Source organism: Brachyhypopomus gauderio, chromosome 10, assembly GCF_052324685.1.
Source record: "Brachyhypopomus gauderio isolate BG-103 chromosome 10, BGAUD_0.2, whole genome shotgun sequence".
Lineage (NCBI taxonomy): Eukaryota > Metazoa > Chordata > Actinopteri > Gymnotiformes > Hypopomidae > Brachyhypopomus > Brachyhypopomus gauderio.
This window is the reverse complement of record NC_135220.1, coordinates 8,537,676-8,561,575: the sequence shown is the minus strand read 5'-3', so window position 1 is coordinate 8,561,575 and position 23,900 is coordinate 8,537,676. Positions and strand designations below refer to the sequence as shown.

Below are 23,900 nucleotides of genomic sequence, written 5' to 3'. Positions count from 1 at the left end.
ACCTGCTTGCTGCTGCAGAAAACACACTAATCTCCAGCAGAGTGGGAAGAACTGTCCCAGGCCTGCTCATTCTGACACACATTGTGTCACTCTTCCAGGACCCTCCATCTCTCAGGGTGTCTCCTCATAGCGAGTACTGGCAAGAGGTGGGAAAGACACTGCTGATTCCATGCCAGGCATATGGAGATCCTCCTCCTACAATCACGTGGGCCAAGGTTGGTAGCCTGGACATTTCAAACTAGTTGTCTCCTACTTATCAGGTGGTCTATCAACGTTTTGTTACATGTAGTACACAATTATTGTACAGAGACACACAAAACACCAGGCGTATCTCCTGATAGACCTTTTTTATCCTCTTAATGTTTACTTAATGTTTCTTTCACTCTTTCTCTGCCACTCTCTCATGTAATGTCTTACTATCTCTTTCTCCTCTAGTTGGGTTCCTATTCTAGCTCTTATTACCCTGTAACTTCAAACGGCTCCTTGCTCCTGCGGCCGCTGGGTAAAGAACACCATGGAGAATGGGAGTGTCACGTGACTAACCGCGTGGCCACCACCACAGCCACCACTCGTGTCTCAGTACTGGGTGAGTAGAACCGACCAGTGAGCACAACTCCACTTCTGCACACACTGGTGCCCCATATGCACACACTGGTGCTCTGGCACTGTGTTCTCCAACCACTGACAAAGGTTTGCATCAAGTGAATGTTTAATTATGAATCTAATTAAATGTATCTAAGTACATTTATGTCTTAGTGTAACAATCTAGATTTGATCGTAACCGGAGGTGGACACAAATGCAAAAAATCAGGGGTTTTATTTATACATTCAACATTAATGGGGTTAGAATCCAGAGATATACATCCAACAGACAAACTTGGAGATGCACAACTAACAGACAATCTTGAAGCACGATGACGAGATCGACGGGGCATCTTGTATGCAAAGCAGTTACTATCACAAGAGTTCAATACCAAAGAAACATATTCAGAATAAAGGCAGACTAAAGACTAATGAATAATACACGCTATAACTTGCAGGGGTTGGCAACCTATGGCACGCCGAAGCATAATCACTGGCACACGCCACACTGGAACAGCATCAGCAAAAAATAATAAAATAGAAAATCTCAGACAGAGAGCATGATCCTCCAATTGAAATCGCTCCTCAATGCTCTGCACTCAGCTCCCGCCACAGACCAATGTTTAAATTTAACCTAATCAAAATCAGTTAGCCTACCTGATAGCGTTACAAGAGACGACAGAGCCTCTGGTTAATAAAACAAAGCGAGGGCATTTCAGCCCTGGACAGAAGACTATGGTTTGGTGTATGTCAAAGATTGTGCTGTGTGTACACTGTGCTATGACAACGTTGTGTGCTGAACTTTCAGCATTAATAAGCATTTTGAGACAAAACGACAAGACGTATAAAGACTCCGCCGAAAGAGCCGAAGCCGTTAAACGTGCCGTGGCTAGGTATGGCAAACAGTCCAGCTCTCTTAAAGTAGGGTGACTAAACGTCCGTATTTCCCGGGACATGTCCGTATTTCACATCCTGTCTCGGGTTTTTTTTTTAGCGAGGAAATGTCCTGGTTTTTATATTACCTTCATTGGATCATTAAAATTAAAATTTACAGGTACTACGGCCGCATGGCACTGCGTGTGACGTAATCCCTGAGCAGCGTCAAGGCTGGATTAATTATTATGGATTATACTTTCGCGAGTGACCGTAGCGCACGACTCCACACACTTTTACATTTACCTGACCAATTTTAATGTTGCATTGTGTTCTAGGTTTGAAAAGTGCTGGAATTTAGGCTAAAGTGAGGGCAGCCCTGTTCTTAATCAGAATGTAGACAGCATGACTGTCAGTACGCAGCAACATGCAACACCCCCCCGCTCAAATTTTATTTGTTGATAGTGGCACACTCAGTGACTACAAATGTTGAAGTTGGCACTCCATGTCTCAAAGGTTGCCGACCCCTGACCTAAAGAAACGATAAATAAGGATATAAGGGAAACAAAATACTCACGGTTATAAAATCAAGTATAACCAAACACAAGAAAACAAACAAATCGTCCCGTATTTGGCAGTTAAATGTTGCGTCCCGTATTGAACCGATACGGGACGCGATTTGTTCCGTATTTTCAAAAGTGCCCAATGCTCATCTCTGTCACACACACACACACCAACAATAAATGTAACAATTATGCATAAAATAAAATACAGGAAATACTAAGGCCAGCAAAATGGTCGTGGATCCTCTTAGGACCCCCGGCCTGCTACGGACCAGTGTTACCTGCTGCTGGCGCTACTGTCACCGTTTCCTAGCAGGCGTCACGCCACACACCCGTCCCGCGCCTCTGAAAAAATGTCTTCTGCTACACCCGACGTCCCCAGAAACGAAAGCGCTTGCAGAGATACAAAGTGACTGGGAAGAGGCGCATCTATGGCTGAATAGCGTTATTGGGGATGAATTTAAAGCAAATTGTAAGGTTTGTCGGCGAGTATTTTCAGTGTCGCACGGCGGGCTGACTGATATCAGGCAGCATGGATCAAGAGAGCAACACGGCAAAAATGTAAAAGCTGAGAAAAGCCAGGCATCAGTGAAACAGTTCTTCATACCACAGTCATCAGACACTGATATGGTACAGAACATTATGTTATTATTATTATCATTATTTATTTTAAAGTAAAAAATTAAAAAGTATTTAATTTTATTCATGGCTAATTGCTTTCCTGATCACCCCTTTACAAAAAAACACAACATAAAATGCGAGTCTGGCAACTTGGGCCATGTTGGTCACGGCCTGTGGTGGGCGTCCCTTATTTTCATTTGTGAAAGGTGGCAACCCTAGCCTCACAACACATAATTACGACGAGTAAAACCAAGACACAAAAAGACAATTGATACAATAAACTTAGTCTCGCAACATACAATTACCGCGCAGTCAACCAACCAAATGAACTAACCTGCTGTACGCTTCAACCCACACCTGATGACTGTAACAGAACAACTCACACAGCTAAGTGACAAAAACATTACAAAAAACAAGAACACCCAAAACAACCAAGATAACGATCGGCTAGGGACGAGGGGCTGGAAATTCTAAGAAGCCTTGAATCACGCTAAACACAAAACAGCGACTAGCAAAGACTGTATCTAAACTAAGGATTTAAATAGAAGATCAAAATGAGGAAAATGAGACACAGGTGATGCACTGTAAAAGGGGGCTGAATCTAGACGGGGAAAGGAAGACCACAAAAACAACAGAACGATGTGTTACACTTAGATTCAGATTTTATTTGTATGGTGGCCCTGAAAGCCGATCATGCTGCAAAATAAAAATGGGCTGCAAATACTCCAAGCAAATTAATCAAAATGATACGCTACATTCTGGAAATGCGCTGCAAATTCAGAAACACTGTGTAATGCCCCAGAAGTCACATGAGGACACAGTTGCAAGGAAGATGAGGGTTTATTACTTAAATACAAAAAGTCCCTTTAGTGGGATAAGAGGAAATAGACAAACTATTCACATGAAGAGCAGATACACGTTTATGCAGATGACGGGGCATGATAAAACAGACTTACTAAGCACCTACATTACATCAGAAAAGGGGGATACATGAATATTATCAGAATTATGCAAGAATAACTGAAGATGACTATTTATAAGTGGAATAAGTGGAAATAACACTCTAGGTTTTTAACTAGAAATAAGAAACAACTCTTGTTTATAGCTGAAAATCCTAGAGTGTTATTCCCTTTGTCTTACCAGGTTATGTTTTGTCTATTTTGTGGAATTTTGAGACATACCCATTTGTTACGTTCAATCCGCCCCTCCCTAACTTGTCATGCCCCTGTGGTTCCTAGGTTTGCCCTTATTTTGATTTTATTAGTTGTTTCTTAAGATTGACACACCCTCTGTTCTTCGCCACCCACCCAGTGAGTAATGTTCTGCTGTTCCTGGGTTTTTCCTCGATTAGTTAGGTTTATATTCCAGTTCTTCCCTGTAAGTCTACAAGCATTTGTATTTCACGTAGTCACTGAAGTTTGTGTTGTTGTATTTGTGTTTTGAGGTTTTCTGGCTTACCTGTTTGTTCTGTCCTTTGTTTTTATAAGTTTAGCCTTTTCTGGCGGTGTTCGCATTCCTGAGTTTCTTGGTCTTCTAGCTTGTTTTGCTACTTGTTTTCTATGTTTGAGATCCTTTGCTCTTTTGGGTTTTCTTTCAGTCGATAACCCATCCTGTAAATGGTTGTATATGTTGATTCAAGTTGGTTTCCTTGTGTATGGTTGAGTTTTCATCTGAGGTTGCTTGTATAGCTGTGTTTGTGTGTATTAATAAGTGTCCATGTATCAAGTTTATTTGGTTATAGCGTTATCGTGTTAGTCCTGCCATTTTTGTAACAACCTAGGCTCTACAGTTGTGATCAAATTTATTCAACCCCCAATGCTGCGAAGGGTTTTATGGAATTCAGTGCACATTTGTAATTGTGTTCATAATTAAATCTTACAAGGACTTGTTAAAGAACTAAATGCAACTAAGATAGCATCAATTTTTTTGTCATAAAGTATTAAATGGCCTTTTTGTGATTTCTTCATTGACACAATTATTCAACCCCTTTACGACTACCACTCCTAAGAACAGAGGTTCATTCCAGTGTTTTCCATCAGGTATTGAAAACATCTGTGGATGTCAACGAGCAGCAATCAAGCATGATAAGCACCAATTAGGCAGATTTAAAAGGACTGTGATACTCAGCTCCTTCTAGACATCTACTGGTGTGTTTCCAAGCATGGTGAAGGCAAGAGAATGGTCCCAGAAGACAAGAGAAGAGGTTATTGCTCTTCACAAGAATGGCAATGGATATAAAAACATTGCGAAGTTGTTAAATATTCCAAGAGACACTATCGGAAGTATCATTCGCAAGTTCAAGTTAAAGGGCACAGTGGAAACGTTACCTGGTCGTGGCAGAAAGAAGATCCTGACCGCGACTGCTGTGCGCTACCTGAAGCGTAATGTGGAGAAAAATCCCCGCGTGACTGCTAAGGAACTGAAAAAAGACCTGTCAGATGTGGGCACTGAAGTTTCAGCTCAGACAATAAGGCGCGCACTGCATAACGAAGACCTCCATGCCAGAACACCCAGACGCACCCCCTTGCTGACTCCAAAGAACAAGAAAAGTCGACTGCAGTATGCCAAAAGTCATGTGGACAAGCCACAAAGGTTTTGGGACAGTGTACTGTGGTCAGATGAAACTAAATTAGAACTGTTTGGGACAATGGACCAGCGCTATGTTTGGAGAAGGAAGAACCAGGCTTATGAACAAAAGAACACCTTGCCTACTGTGAAGCATGGCGGGGGGTCAATTATGCTTTGGGGCTGTTTTGCTTCTAATGGTACAGGAAAGCTTCAACGTGTGCAGGGTACCATGAATTCCCTTCAGTACCAGGAGATCTTGGAGGAAAATGTGATGGAGTCAGTCACAAACCTGCGGCTTGGGAGACGTTGGACCTTCCAACAGGACAATGATCCGAAGCACACATCCAAGTCCACTAGAGCATGGTTGAACATGAAAGGCTGGAACATTCTAGAGTGGCCATCGCAATCACCAGACTTAAATCCAATTGAGAACCTCTGGTGGGACCTAAAGAAGGCATTTGCAGTGCGCAAGCCTAAGAATGTGACTGAACTGGAGGCTTTTGCCCATGAAGAATGGGCTAAGATACCCATAGGTCGCTGCAAGACACTTGTGTCAAGCTATGCTTCACGCTTGAAAGCTGTCATAACTGGAAAAGGATGTTGTACTAAGTACTAAAAAATAATGTCACTAGGGGGTTGAATAAAACTGATAATGATGTGAGCACAGTAAAGACATTTGTGGTTATTCCATCATAAATATTATGTTATGTTTGTCTAATTTATAAGTGCCTCTTTGATATAATTGTAAATAAGATGACTGAAATGATCAAAATCAATGTCAAACTGGCCAAAACACTTTATTTCAGTGGGGGTTGAATAAATTTGATCACAACTGTATATTGTGTGAGTAAGGAAGGTAAACATGCCGCGTTGATCTCGTGCAATTCAAGTTGTCGCAGCTGCGTTTCAAGAAGTCCTGCCATCATTCCACAATAAAACAAACTCTGTATCGCACTTGTGTCCATCCTCCATAAACACTTTTGTTGTGTTGTGGCCCACCTCCGTTGTGTTGGTACTGGATTTGCAGCATTTCTGAATATGCAGCGCATTTCCAAAATGTAACATGCGCGTTGTCATTTTGGTGAATTTGCTTTGCATATTTGCAGTGCGTTTTTCTTTTGCAGCACTATGGGCTTTCAGGGTCACCGTTGTTCCATTTTTTAGTTATAAAGGAAGAACAGTTGCTTTCTTTGCACTTTGCACTGTTTCTACTGCATTATACTGAATGCTCTGTTTGTGTGAATGAATGAATGAATGAATGAATGTTTCAGTTTATATAGCGCCTTATCAGGATACCCAAGGCGCTTTACAATTGTAAACACAGCTACGTCACAGACAACCAATCACACACCGGCGAGAAGCGGCAGCCAATTGCGCACAGCGTACTCTCTACCTAGATCTAGGGGTGCGGGAAATTTTCGATTCTTAGATGCATCTCGATGCGCAACGTAGACGATTCAGAATCGATTCACAAATGACAACAATCGATTGTCTAGACGTTAGCTCTAACTGAGAACAAGTGGAAGTGTTGCACCCAGACAGTCTGTGCTGCGCACATAACAAAGACGCAAGAAGAGCGGCAAGTCCAGCCGGCATTAACTATAAATCCTGGTTTATAGTAAACGCGGCGCGAGGGTCCGCTCGGCGAAAATGACGTAATTGTGGTGGCTCCGCCTGTGCGCAAGGGCCTCGCACGCTGTCAATTCGAGAGGTCATGCACCTCTCGAATTTTGTAACTTCGCGCGTGCCGCGTTTCAGCGCAATGAACAAAGTCATGTTTCATACACCTATACAAGGTGTAATTAAAGCACTTGTACGTCACTTTCAAGGTCCATTTCAATATTTCCCAGCACGTTAAACTTAAATATTTATACATATACTCGAAATCATTCGAAATAATTCGCTTTTTTATCACATTATTTAATGGTTGTTTATTTTCAAAACGCCCAATCTTAACGTCTTCACGTTCTCTCATGTTTCGTCCTGGAATTACAAGAGGCTCGTATTTGTTAACGTAATACAAGAGAACTGTTCAGTCAGACAGATATTTGTTATGAAACGAAGTAGTTACAATTTCAAGTACTTTAGCCTAAATTCCAGCACTTTTCAAACCTGAAACACAAAGCAACATTAAAATTCGCTTTGTGTGGAACTCTATCTCAACTTTCATAGTGAATGATTTGCGTTCGTATTCAGTCGTTGAAAACCAGGGCTTTCGTGCCCTGCTGCACACATTGGAGCCGAGATACAGCGTCCCGTCTAGGAGATATTATTTTTTAATGTTTAGTCTGAAGTCTTGGAATCTTTATTTTTATATAAGGAATGTGTTTAAGTTATTAGCTATTCAAAATATGCTGAAGTGTACAAGCATTATTTTTTAAATTAGAGCTGATTGCACAGAATTCTGAATGTGTGTATGAAAAGTTGTTTGTGATTTTGGTAAATTTCTGATTTTGTCTGAGGAGTTCTATTCCCAGGATAGTTTTAAGTCAGCTTCTAGCATATAATTCTACTCTTGTGTGGACTCTGTGGTTTTGGTACCACATATTTGTTTGTTGTTTGCACATAATGTTGGTTAAGAGTTGGCATTTGCTGAAATCTGTTAATTTACTGCAAACATGCTGCTACAGGTGCACTTTTTCAGTTTGTATTTCTTTGTTCAGTTCTCTGGAATGTGTGGCCTTGTACTTGCCATATTGCTTTCATTTGATTAAATATAAAATAAAATGGGAGTTTTAAAATGGAAATAAAATTGACGTTAATTCATCATGGATTGCTGCTACCAAGATGCATCGATAATCGTTTTGTAATCGAATTGCAGACCTCTGAATCGTCTGGGATTGCCATTTTACCTAACCTCCATGTTTTTGGACTGTGGGAGGAAACCGGAGACCCCGGAGGAAACCCACGCAAACACAGGGAGAACATGGAAACTCCACTCAGATAGGGACTTGAATCCAATACCCCAGTGCTGAGAGGCAAACGTGCTAACCACCAAGCCACCGTGCTGCTGTATGTGTGTGTGTGTGTGTGTGTTTGTGTTTTCACACGTGTGTGTGTGTGTGTGTGTGTGTGTGTGTGTGTGTGTGTGTGTGTGTGTGTGTGTGTGCGTGCGTGCGTGTGTATGTTTCTCTCAAAGGTACAAGCCCCCATGTGGTGTCGTCAGTGTCTGTGGAAGCAGGGATATACCACGCCCTCATATCCTGGGAGCCTGGCTTTGATGGAGGCTATACGCAGACATTCACTGTCTGGTCAGTGTGTGGATAATCACTGCTGTTCGGGAGTTGTGCTTTTGTGTGTGGTTTTCTGTGTGTGTTTGTATTATTTTATTTTATTTTATTAGTATAGATGTTTCATTACAGATTTTGATCTCTTCCCATTTTGCTATGCATAATTTGCCAGAGAGCAAAACCTCTGTCCTATTCACCAGCACTCACACCTTTTTGGCTTGGTTGTAGGTGTTGTGCTGGTTCAAGTGTATCACAGTGTAGGGGTTTTAGTTGTGCGATGCCTACAACCAAGGACAGAAATAGGTGCAGAAAAAGGTGCAGGCTGACTCACGGTGCAAGGGAGAAATAGAAGACAAGGAAGCCGAAAAAGAAAAGCATCTCAAAGGGACAGCAGTCACAAAAACTAGGTTAACCAATGAAAATCAGGTTGCTGGTAAAGACAACAGATACATTTGCATACAGAGTGCATTTCCACACAGGACTGCCACCTTTGGGGTGAAGTCTACAAACCTTCTCAGTGAGTTTGTTGCCACCAGACCTTCCCCCCCCCCCCCCCCCCCCCCCCAAGGTTTTGTGGAGGAACACCAGATCCTGCATGCCCCACAGGAACATCCGACCACTCCTACCACAGTGTCAGCAGTGTTGCTGGAGTCATTGTTGGGTTCAGAGTGGTGTGCCATCCCAAAAGAACAAAAAAAAATCTGTCAGGTGTCTATAATTATATGTGTATGCTTGATACACTATTTCTATTTCCTAATTTCCAGGTTCAAGTGTGTGTGTGCAGATGGGGAGCACCAGCACTGGCAATCTATTCTGGCCTCTTCCTCCAGCCCCAGCCTGCTGGTCTCAGGCCTGCTTCCTTCCACAGAGTACCAGTTCAGTGTGATGGCCCACAACAAACTGGGTAGCGGCCCATTCAGCGAGATTGCCATGGCCAGAACTCTGGGTGAGCAGCAGCTCTCTATGAAGATCTTATGAAGATGTTAATAGCACACAGCTGTTAGATCTGCCCCTAGCTCAGGGGTGTCAAACTCAAGGCCCGCTGGCCAAATGTGGCCCACCACGTCATTTTATGTGGCCCACAAGAACTTTAAAAACTCAAATACGTACAGTGACCAAAAACTAAATTTCCCACAATTATGTTACCACCGAAGTGATGGCATCTCGACACGTGTTTCCACATCGATGCGATTTTCCCAATAAGTGTAATTGAGAAATACAAAAAATTATTTCCAGGAAGAGAAAAATCAATGCAGATGGAAGGGTGTTTCAAGAAAGATGGGAAAGCGAATACATGGTTGTGCTTCAAGGAGAAAAACCGGTATGTCTTTTCTGTTATGAAGCGGTGGCAGCTGTCAGAGTACATCGGCATTTTGAGACCAAAATTAAGAAAAACAACAAATTGCCAAAGAATTAAAAGGCAAACGAAGCACAATTGCTATTTTCACAGTTTGATATTTCAAGTTTTGAACAAAGTAAATGCAGTATCTTTGATGTTCTTTTTTTTATTCACTTGGGATAGTTTGATCGTTGATTGATGGAGTAATGTGGGTTTCATAAGCAAACTTAATTTATGTTATAATAACATAAATAGAGCAACAAGCAAACATGTTTTTTTTTACATCTATGCAAATATATATGTAATATTTGTAACTCGAATAAGTAATACATTCCCAGTTATTTAACATCAAGGAGTAGTTACATTAGTTACAAGTTACATATGGCCCTCTGTGGGCAAGTATGCTGATGTGGCCCGTGGTGAAAATGAGTTTGACACCCCTGCCCTAGCCCATGCTGTCCTGACCCAGGTTTGTACTCTGTTGCTGATTATAACTGAATCTATTTGTGCATCCACAGCAATCCTACAAAACTGCAGCTTCCCACACAGAATTAAACAGGGTTACAAAAAATATTTTTTGTAAATTGTCTGTTTTGAAAACTGATTTAGGACAATTTTGCACTGCTGAATCCGAAAATGACATCCATTTTTTTCAGTCAGGTCAAGTTTTTGTCATAATTAAAATCCAATTTTCTGTCTAAATGGATTACATTTTGTGACATTATCGGCTGACTTTTAGCAATATTTCTGATCCAAATTAGATTTCTAAAAGGGAAATTGTTTTCAGATACAATTTATTAAAGAATTGAATGTTATAGTGGGCATTGGTAAAGGTACGTACATGTTAATTGCATATTACATCGTCACTGTTGGAAATTTAGGGCTTGACCTTCCATTTTTTGGAAATCCTAGAATGCGACAGGGGTGTCTCTCTTCCGAGTCCAACAGTAATCAGCCATCATGACTGCATCCCAGCGTCCCTGATACCTGGTCTCCATCTCTTTAATGTCCTGATGAAATCTCTCCCCCTGCTCATTGCTCATTGATCCCAGATTCTCAGGAAATCAATCCATATGTGAGAATAAGTAATGCATTTTGATGCTCATGTTGCATCTGAGGTTTCTGAAAGCAGTTAGCATATTGGTGACAAGTTCTGAATAGTTGCTGGCCTTGGTGTTGCCAAGAAAGTTCTTCACGACCAAAACAAAAGCCTTCCATGCTTCCAGTTCAATTTTGTTCATTGAGTTCTCAAAGTCTGGATCTCTCATGAGCTGACAGATATGAGGACCATCAAAGATTCCAGCTTTCAACTTCTTTATGGTCAATCCTGGGAAAGCCTGGCACAAGTAAGTGAAACAGTCACCATTCTTGTTTAGAGCTTTGGTAAACTGATTGATCAAGCCAAGCTTGATGTGCAGTGGTGGGAAGAGTATCCTGTCTCTACCCACCAGAGGTTTGTTGATGACATTCCTTGCTCTGCAAGGCACCAATTCCTCCCTCACAGGCCAGTTCCTCTTCGTGTAATGCTGAGCAGTGTCCCTACTATCCCACATGCACAGAAAGCATGGGTACTTGGTGAACCCAGACTGCTGTCCCGACAAAAAGTTAACCATCTTCAGGTCAACACAAATGAACTCATGCTGATCATACTGAATTTTCTCCAGCACATACTTCACAGCTTCATACTTCTCCTTTAGTGTAGTGGAGTGAGCGAGGGGTATAGAGGCAAACACATTGCCATTGTGCAGCAGAACACATTTCAGCAATTGCTTGCTGCTATCGATGAACAGTCTCCAGTCTTTGGGTTCATACTGTGGCACTCCAAGCTTATGTAGGAGCTGCACAATGTCTGTACAGTACACCAAGTCATTGTCTTCAGAGAAAAAAAGGAGATACTCTTGATACCTGTTGCGGTAGAAGGTGATGCGAGCGCTGTCAGAAAGGAGATTCTTTTCCTTCAATCTGGATGCAACAGTTCAGCTGAGGACTTTGACAAGCCGAGATCACGAACTAGATCATTTAGCTCATTTTGGGAAAAAGGATGTGGAGCATCCCCATCAAAATCCATTTCTTCATCTTCATCTTGTACAACACTGGAGGAATCTTCGTCACTAATATCAGGAAGTTCTCCAAAGACAGGTACTGGAATTTCATCACAATGAGCTACAGGACGACATGCTGATTGAAGATCAGGATACTTGAGGCTGCTCTGGTTCTTTCTGTTGATCCCAGTCACATCAATTGCACAGAAGTAGCAGTCAGTGCCGTGGTTTAATACCAAAATAGGCATGGTAAGCACGCTTTATGAAACCTGTGACTGGATTCCTGTTAGTCACAATGGTGTATTTGCCACAGATGTAGCAGAATGCGTCGGGTTTATTTTTGCAAGATCTTCTGGTTGAATCCATTTTGATCACCAGCAAAAAATAGTATATATTGAGCTATAGCTCAAAAAGCTGTCCTGATGCAGCAAAACCAATGTGATTGTTGGATTCAGCAACTAAAAATTTTACAAAATCAGCAAAAAAAAAAATAGACAATAAATTTTGTGTTGACAAGTGTTATTATTATTGATATTATTTGGTTTCCTGTTCAGATGCACATCTTGTGGTGTCCAACCTGGAACCACCCACACTGCTGTCATTCAATCAGAGCTCTGAGGGTGTTTATCTATGGTGGGCAGTGCCTCCACCTCAACAATTGCCCATTGATGGCTTCCTCCTACAATCCCGTCTCGAGGAAGGGGAGTGGCTGAATTTGGATGAGGACATTAATCCTAATAAAACCAACATGCTCATTAAGGGGTTACAAAAGGTAAGGCTCAATTGCAGGTAACAATGTCAGACTTAAGTAGTTGGACATGTCTCCAGACCTAATAAATACTGTCTCGCTCTGTGACCTTCTGCAGAGTTGTAACTATGAGCTCAGACTGCTGTCTCGCAGTGGGGAGAATCTCAGCACGCCCAGCCGCTCCATCAACATCTCCACTCATGGTCAGTGCCGTGATGCCTCAGTTTTTATCTTGCTGCTCTTTTCAGTGTTTAATGTCTGTGTAATTGTCACAAGCCCAAAATTATTGTACAGTTCTTAATAATAATCTGTTTGAAGTTTGTGTGTGTGTACTGCTCAGTCGCTAAATGAAAGTATTTTAACGTAGTACATCACTGTTTAACAGTAAAAGTGAACAATTCTCTTTTGATATTACAGGTGTGGAAGAGTATCTGACTAGTTCCCACCTCCTTGAGTTTGCTCCAAAGCAGCTATTGGTTGGAGTCATGGGTGGGATGGGCTTACTGTGCTTGGCATTTCTGCTAGCTTTGGCCATGGCATGTGTGATAATCCAGAGAAGAAGCAGGCAACAGCAGAAATATGTGAAGGGTAAAGTGACTACACATTGATGTGCCCTGAAGCAATATGAACACTTTACTGACTTTTCACTCAGGTGGCAGATCCAGGAAATGAAGAGAATTGACCTCTGTGTCACTTTGCCAAGTCATTCATTTGCATTGTTTTGTCTTTCCCTCATTTCAGGTCTCCCTCCAGTGGTATATAAGGACCCATCCATGAAGTACGCATATTTAGTTGCTGTGTCATAATTCATATTCTTTCCCTTTGTTTCCACTTTTATAAAAACTGTGTAAATTTTCAAAAAGCAAATAGATTTTCCATAAATATGGAGGGTGCAGCAGGTAGCAGCTCTTCTCAACAGAGCTCAGAGCTCTACATATCAGACCCCTTTTGGCAATAAACATATATTCACTACCAAGCTGTGATGCCAAAGCAAACGGCTGCATTTCTTTATCATTTTTTAACTGGTCTGCTTTAATTCAATCTGGCCCACATTTCTTGTCTCTCTCAGAGCTGGCCCAGGTCCTGATAGCCCTGTCAGCATCCTGAAGCAGAATCTCCTCCCACCTCGCTCCCTCTCCAGCTCCTCCTCCTCATCAGAGCACTCCTCTTTTGGCAGATCCAGCTGCAGTGACTACCATGGACAGAGGCAGCCAAATCTACCACATACTCTTACTTCCCATAGCTCCCTAATGGAGAGTCAACTCCACAGGAGTCCCCTGGAACCCCCGGTGTGCTCTGTGGAGCTCATCCACCGTGGACCAGATGGCCGTTTTGTGGTCAAACCGTCGGAAGAAATCAATGTCACAGCTTCTCCAACATGTACAATTCCTAGGCAAGGCTCACTACAGATGTCAGAGGGAGATGACAATTCCATGGGTCAGAAGTCAGAGTCCATGCACTATCGTGGGGAAGGAAGAAGACATCGTCCTTTTGTCCTTTCTGTAGATGTGCCGACTTTGGGCACAGTGCAAGCGATGCCTCAGTTCTCCTTGGAAAGAGTTCCAGTCCAGTTCAAGGAGGAGGAATTATCAAATAGACCCCTGGACCAGTTAAGTCTAATCTCTGAGAGCAGTCGATCCACACTCTTCCCACCCTCTGAGGTCCTTAAGTCCCTGAACTGCAGCAGCATGCGTTCTGTGGCGAGCACCTTGGTCCTGCAGATGGAACATGAGAGGGAACGGGGTAACCTGAGCCACTGCTTGAGACTAGCCCATGAGAGGGAGGAGCTGGAGCGTGAGCTTCGCAGGTTTACTCTTAACCGGGACTGGCATGACAGCCACCACAAGAGTGCAGGGTCACTCACAGTAGAACGAAACAGAATTGTTGAAAAAAATGAGGAAATTGACACAGCAATGGGAGACCTACAAGATAAGCAGTTGTCCAGCAGAGGGCACTGTGTGTCCAGCAACCCCAGTATTCAAGGAATAAGAGGTTCTTCCTGCATTGCGTGGGAGGCGAGTCCCACAACTGCTGCCCATGGCTTGCTTCCAGCACAAGTAGCCCAAGGAAGCGGTGCTGAGTGGCCACAGGGGTCTCACTACAGGCAGGTGTCAAACCAACGCAAGTCTCGAAGTCTAGAGAGAAATGAGCACCAAAAGTCCCATTTTAAAGATCAGAAGCGGAGACGCACAATGACCGAAGGTGCGCCTGTCTGTGTTGACAATGAATCTTTTTACCCCACTGCAGAAAGAGGTCATTACACTGTGAAGAGCAGCATAGAGAGGAGTCAGGCAGACTGGGATTATGTGGAAATGTGTGTGGATGAACCTGAGGTTCAGACACAGGGCTCATGTACAAAGTCCATGCCAGACCACAGTCATGATGAAGATTATCACAGGCCAAGTTTATATCAGATAAAAAGGGAATCAGTGGAAGAAAGAGCAGCAGACAGCAAAACAGCTGAAAGAGAATACTGGGGAGATCAAGAAAGGTTGAGTGAGGCGAGCAGGACCCTGTCTTTAGCAGGAGGCCACAGGCAAGCTCTTCAGCATCAACTTCACATGGTTTCACAACACATGAAACACTACAAGAGTGCCCCCAGCTTGAACTCTAAATTGCATAAGGAGCTGTTCCTGACCCCTGATGCCTGGATCAACTCTTTGCAAAACTCATCGTCCCTCCCTCAGCATGACTCAACTGCACAAGGGTCCTTGTTTATTCCTAACCAGGAAACCATTACACCACTTCCCTTAGAAATACAGCAGCAAGACTTACAGCATCAAGGGTTCTCCAACATCCCTACCTCCTATACCTCTGATCAGCACTATCACTCTGAGCCCTGTAGTTCTCCTAACACATCTAAATGTGGCACTGGCTGGCCCTCGTCCCATTGCCTGTCTCCAGCAGCCAAAGTCAGCCAGATGAGTAGGCAGGAAGAGGCTGAGGAAGACGGGCCAGAGGTGGATGTGGAACTCCAAGGGTATCGGAGCACAGTGGAGCTGGAGGGGAGCTGCCGGAGTTACACCAGCCAGAGCAGTGGACGGGGAAGCCTGGATCAGCAGAGCAGCAGGCATTCCCTGTCCTTCAGCCCTGTCCTCACCTGCTCACCCAGTGCAGAGGAGAGTGACAGGGATGAGGCAGGTGTACAGGAGCCATCCAGGAAGCAATGGTGAGAGCAGGATTTCCTGCTTTTTAAATCTTTCTTTATTTCTAGCTCACAGTCGTATTCTTTAGTCCATTATTATTGTGAAGTTTAGTGTAAGTTTTTATCTCTGTCTGTGTTTTTCGGCTAAGTGTTTTTCCAGATGCCAACATTCCTGATTCCAACATTCAACATCTAATATTGTCATCTACAAATTAATCAAACCCTTCATTAATTGAATCATGAGTGTTGGAAATGTTAAAACACAAAGCTGTGTGGGTCAGTGATCATTCGGAATAGAGCCTGAACTCTGTGCTTCTCCACCTACAGTGAGAAGCTCTGTTCTTCTTTTCTTCTGAGCATTAACTCAGAAAGCCATCAAACTTCATGAACACCTAATAAGAAGACAACGATTTATGTCACATTTTTAAGTTTAATAGTTTAGAAGTTCGGCCTTTCCTGATAAAAGCTGGCTTTCAGGACACATACTGTCTCATTAATTAAACAAAATGTGCCACCAATGTTCTCTGTTTGTCTGTGTCTCCAGCCCCAGGAGAGGTTCCGTGGATGAGAACTATGAGTGGGACTCTCACAGTGTCACCATGCATGCCAAAGACCTGAAAATTCCTATCAGCAGAGGGAGAGAATTCCTGAGCAACACAAGAGGCAACAGTGCTGAGGATGGATGCATGCTTGCATTAAACCAAGAAAAGAAAGGTAGGGGGTATTTGGCATTTCTGATAAGATTTGGTGTTTCTGACAAAATCAATTGCTCAGTAGATTTGTAGGGGGGAAAAAACCCTAATTCTTTTTCAGGTGTCTGATTCTCCTTAACTGCATGAATAGTTTGCAATAGTCAAAACTCTACTCATTTTCTAACATTATTAAATTGCCTGTGTCCATCAGGACGTTTCCCCTGGGTGAGTCTGGAGGGCTCTGTCTCACTGTGTGTGGCATCCAGTGTCCTGACAACTGGCTGTGAGGACTCTCCTCTGGCACAAGAGATCCTGCATAACTCCATGAGCTATCCAGACCCCGAGCATGATGCTGTTCTGTTCTGAGCCTCCATGGTAAGAATGTCTGTGTAAGTGGTTTGCCATGTGCGTCTCATAGATGAGATGAAATGAAAACGACAATACAAACATTATGATTAAACAATACTAGATTCTCAGTTTAGTTCTGTTTAAAAGGCAATATTTTTTGTTCTGTTGTGTGCATTACAGCATCCTCTCCACCAGAGACAGGACATCAGAGAGTATGGCTCTAATCCAATATTGTTATGACATTGGAGAGTATGGCTCTAATCCAGTAGTTATGCCACATTAAAAGCTGCTCAAAATTGGCATACTCATTTCACGTGCATTGTGCTTCAGCAGTTACAGAACCATTCTGTGGGTACATTCACTTTGAAACAGCATGACTGTCAACCAGGATTTTGATTTTTTTTTCCAGTGGACCACAAGGGTTTTTTGGAGTATCATTTATAATGATGTAGGAGAGGACACCTGTCTTCATACTGCTAGAAGCCAGAAATAAGCAAATGTGTACTGTATGGTATTAGTCTCGTCAAGATCAACATCAAGAATTCCTCAATGACATCTGATCCAAAATAAATCTACTAGAAGAGCCTATAAGAATCTTGGGATGGTTGCACCCACCCTATGTGACAGAAGAAGGCAATATGTCCTGCATTTTCACAAATCTGCAATCATGAATTTGTTTCAACAAAGAGAGTGGCTATTTAAAAAAAGCACCACCTTCCCCAAAGTCCACTTCAGTGTTTCCATCTGTCTAGTCAGTTGGAGCTCCAGGCACAGCCATGCACAATTTCATCAGACTGCCATATTTGTACGTATGTGTCCATGATTATTTTAATCAGTGAAATCATAGGTTAGGAGGTAAATATAGTTTGAAAGACTTTCTTACCATAGATTTTGATGTGTGTTTTTGGGGAAGTATAAAAGGTTCCAATTTGCTCATTTTATTTCCTTTTTGCCTTCAAGTTTATTTACTTTACAAGCTTGAAAATTATCATTAGCACAATAGCATTATGAACACAAATTCACACATTGTGCTAGAGTGCAAGGATTGTAGTGTTCTTCTAAGCGATGTGGTTGAACATCATACCTCTAAATAACACAACCTGAAACAGGTGAAACTTCCCTCATCTGAAGTAAATGTCTGGATGTGTTGGGTGGTGTGGAGCACATGGGCTTGTTGAAAGTGCCGTAATGGAAAGGCATCAGCAGATCAGAGGGATGAGCCAAACCAGGGGATAATCGGGCTTTCCTAAGCGAACTGCATCACACCAGAATCTCTTCTGTAAACCTCTCTTATCTTCGGTCCTCATATTGTAGGTGTTTACTCTGAATGAGTCATATGACATTAGGATTTAGTCCCAAAATACATTTAAAGGTGGCCTGATATACCTGTACATAGAACCTGTAAGTGCATTAAATTGTTCTGATTTATCCTGAAAGCACATTGTGTGCCACAAACATAATTGTTTTATAATGATGCACGACATGGAATAGAGCATTAAATATCAAGTGAGAACTCTGGGGCACCACCTCATGAGGCAGGGTGAAGGGCTTTTTCTTCTTCTTCTTTTTAATTTACTGTTTCCTACTGGGGGCCCCTCCCCCCTCAGCACATCACCTGCATGCTCTGCCCCTTCACCAGAGGGTGGAGCAGAGTCACAATGGAAATATGAAACAGCTGCACCAGTAGCAATAGTGTTCTCAGTTTACTAACAGAGCAAATAGAGGATCTGTATATAAACAAAAAGTAGCTTGTTCCAGGTCGCAAGAGGTTAGTCACCTGATTTTAAAGTGGGTTAACATGCACAATTCACCTTTTACAGTTTTACAGGTATTTGGAGGACTCGTTCATTTCCTTAATGGTTTTCATAAATGTTTTTTTAAGTATCATTTTCACAGCTACCTTGTATATTAAATCTGTATTTTGTCAATTCTATGTGAAGTCCCATAATGTTTTTACCATGAAATGAGAAATTGTGTCTAAGATGAGTTGATTATCTTGATATCTACTTATCTTTGTATTTGATTAACCCCTGAGATATTGTAAAAAAAATCCTTTTTCTGGAATATTTAATACTTAATACACTTCTTCTGTTGCAAATTTAGGTTCACACACTGGTAAAAGTGTGAAAAATGTAATGCAAGTCCACAGAGATAACGAGGTAATATGGTTTCTGCCAGACCTCATTTAGTCAGACCTCTGCCAGACCTCAATGGAGAGTTCCACAGACTTGTGCTAATAAGTGCACATTCCTGACTGGCCCATTTAAAATAAAGCACCAAACTGACAAACATTATAAAGGAACCCATTTCTTTTGACTAATAAAAACATAAAATGTGACAACCTCAAGTAATCCTCTTTTGGTAATGTATTCCACAACTGCATTCTGCATAATAAGTTCACAGCAGAATTGTTTTTTTTGCTATTGTGTTGGGTTCTGCTGTTTTGTGAATTGGATGTTCTGACTCCCTGCTTTTTTTGGTTAAACCAAAAAAAATGATATGGGTGACAGTGCAGGCCACGCACTAATGAAATTGTAAATTTTCAAATATATCAAAATGTTTATTTGAAATAAGAATACAAGAAATGTTTTATTGTAGTATAGCCAAAGTACAAATTATGTAAAACTATTTTAGATAAACATGGTGCTGTACAATCAAAAGTGGAGAATCAGAGATGACTGCACATGCAATATTTTTGTACTAAAAACCTAAACCTGTGTTTACTGTTTTCCTTCACCAAAATACCAAAATTGCAAAATTTCATTCTATGTAGACATACAATATTTCTAGTACCTTTGTTAATGTACATTTTGTGTCTGATCTATAGGTGTAGGTAACTGTGAAGAATACTTTAGTCTATTCAATTATTTTCAGTTATGTCTGTTTATAATCTACAAAATAAGAATTTTTCTAAACTTTTAAAATGTGTTTTTTTTTTCTTTAAAACAATACATTGCTACAGCTTTGTATTTCACCTGTATTTGGCTTTGATGTCCCAGTGTGTATTGTGTTCCAGTGAAGGTTATTGCAGATGTCGCCAGTTCTGAGCTTTGGTCCAGGATTAATCTAGCAGCAGCAGACTGTTGTAAAAAGGCTATTAAAATACATTCATGTAGATTATATTGACAGCTCCACCACTCATTATAATGTTCTGTATCTTTATAAATAAATATTGCCAATAAAACTCAATTGTTTGAAAAGTCTTTCCTTAACCCATACCCTTCATAGGAAAAAAAGGTAGTTGCCCTCTGTTCCTCAATTTACTTTTTTGTCATTTCTCTCTCTCTCTCTCTGTCTCTGTCTCTGTCTCTCTCTCTCTCTCTCTCTCTCTCTCTCCTTTACCACTGGCTCATGGCTCAGAGACCTAGCTGGGATGACTCATCAGAATGTGTCCCTTGTCCACAGCCCATATTTGGACCATTATCCCAGACTCTCAGCACTCATCATTACTAATCATTGATAGCCCTGGCATGAAGTGCCCCCAAAACATGCTAATAGCCTGTCCGCCAGCCCTTTTCCCACTGATGCCAACATTTCTCTTGTGTTTTAAGTTGTGGGCTACTGCTGTCTTGCATATTGAATAAGATGTAGGCCATCAGGGAGGCAGCCCTCTATCACCACTCTAAGGTGCTTGATAAAAATAGAACAGTGTCTGTCTGGTGACTAACACAATATGGCAATAAAAAAATTTGTAATGCTGAACAAATGCTGTAGAAAGGTGCAACCCTGAAAAGAAAATGGATGCTCAAGGTCTGTTTTCCCCTGGTTCTCCTGCAGGAGCTCACACTCTTGGCAGGCAGGTTTAGCCATGATCCAGTGACATTGGCTGAGGTGAGGTTTCAGTCATTCTTCATCAACTGAGTTATTCTTCAGTCAACCCATGACACTTCACTTACTCGCAAAGTGCTGATGGTTAGAGATTAAACATTCTATGGCTTCTACAGAAAGTAAGAACGGTCTGTGGTATCTTCTTCTTACAAACATTCTTTCTCATAACAACTTGGCTACTTTCTCTCTTAGTGGCTCACTTTGATAATCAGATTCCTTACAGGGAAATGACAGTGTGCGTCTCATCTTGCAAATTTTTTTTAAGAATTTCGCTTTAAAATAGAAAAGACTATGTGTCTAGAACAGGGGTGCACAACATACGGCCCGCGGGCCACAAATGGCCTCCGTTGCGGCCCGCCAGTTGATAAATAATTTGGCCCGCGTTCTGGCTTCGTGCCCGAATTTGAACGACGAACCAACAGTGATGTTTTTTGGGCTACTTTTTAGTTGGGCTACCGCGGGAGTAAGTACACATTAAGAATCGATCGCGACATAATTTGTATCCGTTTTAAGCCTGGTTTTAGGGTCCGCGCGGCGAAAATGACGTAATCGCGGTGGCTCCGCCCGTGCACGTGGTCCTCACGCGCTGTCGATTCGCGAGGTCGTGCACCTCTCGAATTTTGTAACTTCGCGCACGGCGTGCCTCAGCGCAATGAACAAAATCATGTTTGCAGGGTTCATACACCTTTACAAGGTAGAATTAAAGCACTTGTACATCACTTTCAAGGTCCAGTTCAATATTTCCCAGCACGATAAACTTAAATAAGTTAAATATTTAAACATATACTCGAAATGATCCGAAATAATTCACTTTAAATCACATTATTTAATGGTTGTTTATTTTCAAAACGCCCAATCTTAACGTCTTCCCGTTCTCTCATGTTTCGCCCTGGAATTACAAGAGGCTCGTATTTGTTAACGTAAGAGAACTGTTCAGTCAGACAGCTATTTGTTGTGAAACGAAGTAATTACAATTTCAAGCATTTTCAAGTACTTTAGCCTAAATTCCAGCACTTTCAAACCTGAAACACAAAGCAACATTAAAATTCATCAGGTAAATGTTCATTCCCCTGTTGTTGAGGGGTGTTTCTTTATACTACCACGTATCGTTTCGGAGAATACTGCACGCAGAAAGTATAAACGCTTCCACCGTTCGCGCAGGGTCGCGCAAGGCGGGCGGAGTCTACACTACTCGTGACCCCCCCAAAAAAAGTGTGATTCAGTATGTAATCATGTAGTTGTGCATGTGTGTATGTATATTGTAACCTGCATCAGAGAAATGTGCAGAGACAGAAAACACTGTTATCTGCCTGTCATTCCTCTGCTGACCCGTCAGCTGTTTCTGTGTACAACTGATATGTCAGTTTCTTCAGCTAAAAACAGGAAGGCTCCATATTAGGAGGAATACGCATGTGAGACGAAAACTGTCTACTGTGCATTCTTCCCCCTTGAGTTTCTCAGTATGCCCAAAAGTACTGTAAACATGCGATAACAACTTGGCCTGCTAAAATGGTATAAAGGAGAGAGAACTGCCCTCTCTCCTCAGAGTTCTTGTTCTAGATGAGACTCATGCTCTTTTACTTTTTAATACATTTCTCTTTTAACCATGTCTGAGTCCTCATCTATTTCAGGAAATTTCCACGACAATCAGTAACAGGAAATACAGAAAGATCTATTTGGATGCACTGGTAGTATGCTCTGTTCATCTGACTTGGTGTCCGATGTGAATGGAGTATAGCCTTATCTTTGCAAGCCTATTACTCAATGTAACCTGCAGACAAGCCATTATGCATTGTTTTTAAACATTATGTTTAATCAAGATATAGCAGACAGGCTTTCATTAGGGGCAAATTAGATGTTATAAGAGAGATATAGGGGTCTTCTTCTGTCAAATTGATTTACAACCTTACCCAACCCCCCCCCCCAATCATCCGTTATCAATCACCCGTCACCAGAATACAAGGATGTTTATATGTCTAAAATAGCGCATTACAGGAGTATAGGGATATACATGTCTCTATGATACTAACATACAGGAATGAATAGACATGCATGTCTAAAATAGCAGAACACACCGGAATACATATGCATCCATGGATTCATAATACAATTCAAGAATACAGGAATATGTATATAAACAACTGAAACACACAGGAATACATAGGTATGCATAAATGTGGGGTGATTATACAGTAAAAGGTATTATTATGGAATCAATTAATACCAAATAGATGAGGGATCCTAAGTCTTGCGTTTACAGATCACATAATGTTCAAATGTCATAGGCACAAGGTTTAGCTTGTGCACTGATCTTCAGTCCAGGGTCCTTAATGGGCTGGTAAAATGAACACTGGTTTTTAAGGATAATAACCCTTCCCTTGGTTGGAAGGCTGCCAAGTTTGGTGTCTTTAGACTGATCTCTTCGAGTTACTTCCTGTAGGCTTGATTTTGATCCAGTGTCCATCTTGGATTTAAAGTTATAAAGACCTCTGAAATATTTGCATCCTTAAGTATGAGTTTTAACAAAGAACTTCCTAGAGATGGTAAATTGGGGTGAAACCTTGGGGAATCAGATAAGGCTGGATTTTAGAGTTTATGAGTGTAGGTCCTTCCTGGGATACTCCTCTGTGTCCTTCCAAAGGGTGATCATAACCAGAACACCCTCTTTCACTTTTATTGCCTCTCCCTAGCACTTAGGGGATCAGATAAAGTTAGGATTCTAAACTTTGGAAAAGAAGATTGTTGGGATTGTGAATTATGAGTTCCTTAGAGCATAGGTGATGGGAAGAAAACCTTCTGTGGCACAGGCCTACTGTTATCTCCAGAGTGATGTTTCACCCATCTCTCCTTCTCAGCTCTTTCAATTTCTTCCTTTGAGTTCCATGCTGTCACTGTATCCTACCCCACTAATCTTCACATCATTGTGATTTATCGCCCTCCAGGATGCCTTGAGAACTTGATACCCTCCTCAGTCAATTCACCATTGAAGCAAACCCGCTCATTCTTCTTGGTGACTTCAACCTTCCATCCGACAAACTACATTCATCTTGCATCCTTCCATTGCTGTCATCATTTGACCTCGCTATCAACCGGTCCCCTCCGACTCATAGAGCAGGCAACATTCTGGACCTGGTCTTTACACAAGCCACCAGAACATCTGACATCACAGTCACCCCACTTCACCTGTCAGACCATCACCTTCTATCCTTTTCTTTCTCCCTCCCTGCCATTTCCATTTGCACTTCCCCATACATTCTTCTTACTTTCACCCAAATTTACGCTCCATCGATCCCTTAACCCTTGCTGCCACTATTTTGTCCT

The 23,900-nt window shown here is 41.8% G+C and overlaps 1 protein-coding gene across 3 annotated transcripts in view; it reads left to right on the top strand.

Annotated features, from left to right (window-relative positions):
- Positions 1 to 19,923, top strand: part of igsf9a (immunoglobulin superfamily, member 9a) — a 55,720-nt gene extending 35,797 nt beyond the window's left edge. For 2 of the 3 annotated variants that reach the window (XM_077019217.1, XM_077019216.1), the window contains exons 11-22: positions 99 to 215; positions 436 to 586; positions 8,347 to 8,458; positions 9,202 to 9,383; positions 12,373 to 12,590; positions 12,685 to 12,769; positions 12,984 to 13,154; positions 13,308 to 13,344; positions 13,636 to 15,735; positions 16,256 to 16,425; positions 16,615 to 16,778; positions 16,932 to 19,923. In XM_077019217.1, the coding sequence (XP_076875332.1) occupies positions 99 to 215; positions 436 to 586; positions 8,347 to 8,458; positions 9,202 to 9,383; positions 12,373 to 12,590; positions 12,685 to 12,769; positions 12,984 to 13,154; positions 13,308 to 13,344; positions 13,636 to 15,735; positions 16,256 to 16,425; positions 16,615 to 16,769 (3,498 nt within the window). In that variant the 3' untranslated portion in view covers positions 16,770 to 16,778; positions 16,932 to 19,923. The remainder of the gene's footprint in view (positions 1 to 98; positions 216 to 435; positions 587 to 8,346; positions 8,459 to 9,201; positions 9,384 to 12,372; positions 12,591 to 12,684; positions 12,770 to 12,983; positions 13,155 to 13,307; positions 13,345 to 13,635; positions 15,736 to 16,255; positions 16,426 to 16,614; positions 16,779 to 16,931) is intronic. The other variant, XM_077019218.1, reaches the window with a different exon arrangement.
- The last annotated feature ends 3,977 nt before the right edge of the window (positions 19,924 to 23,900 follow it).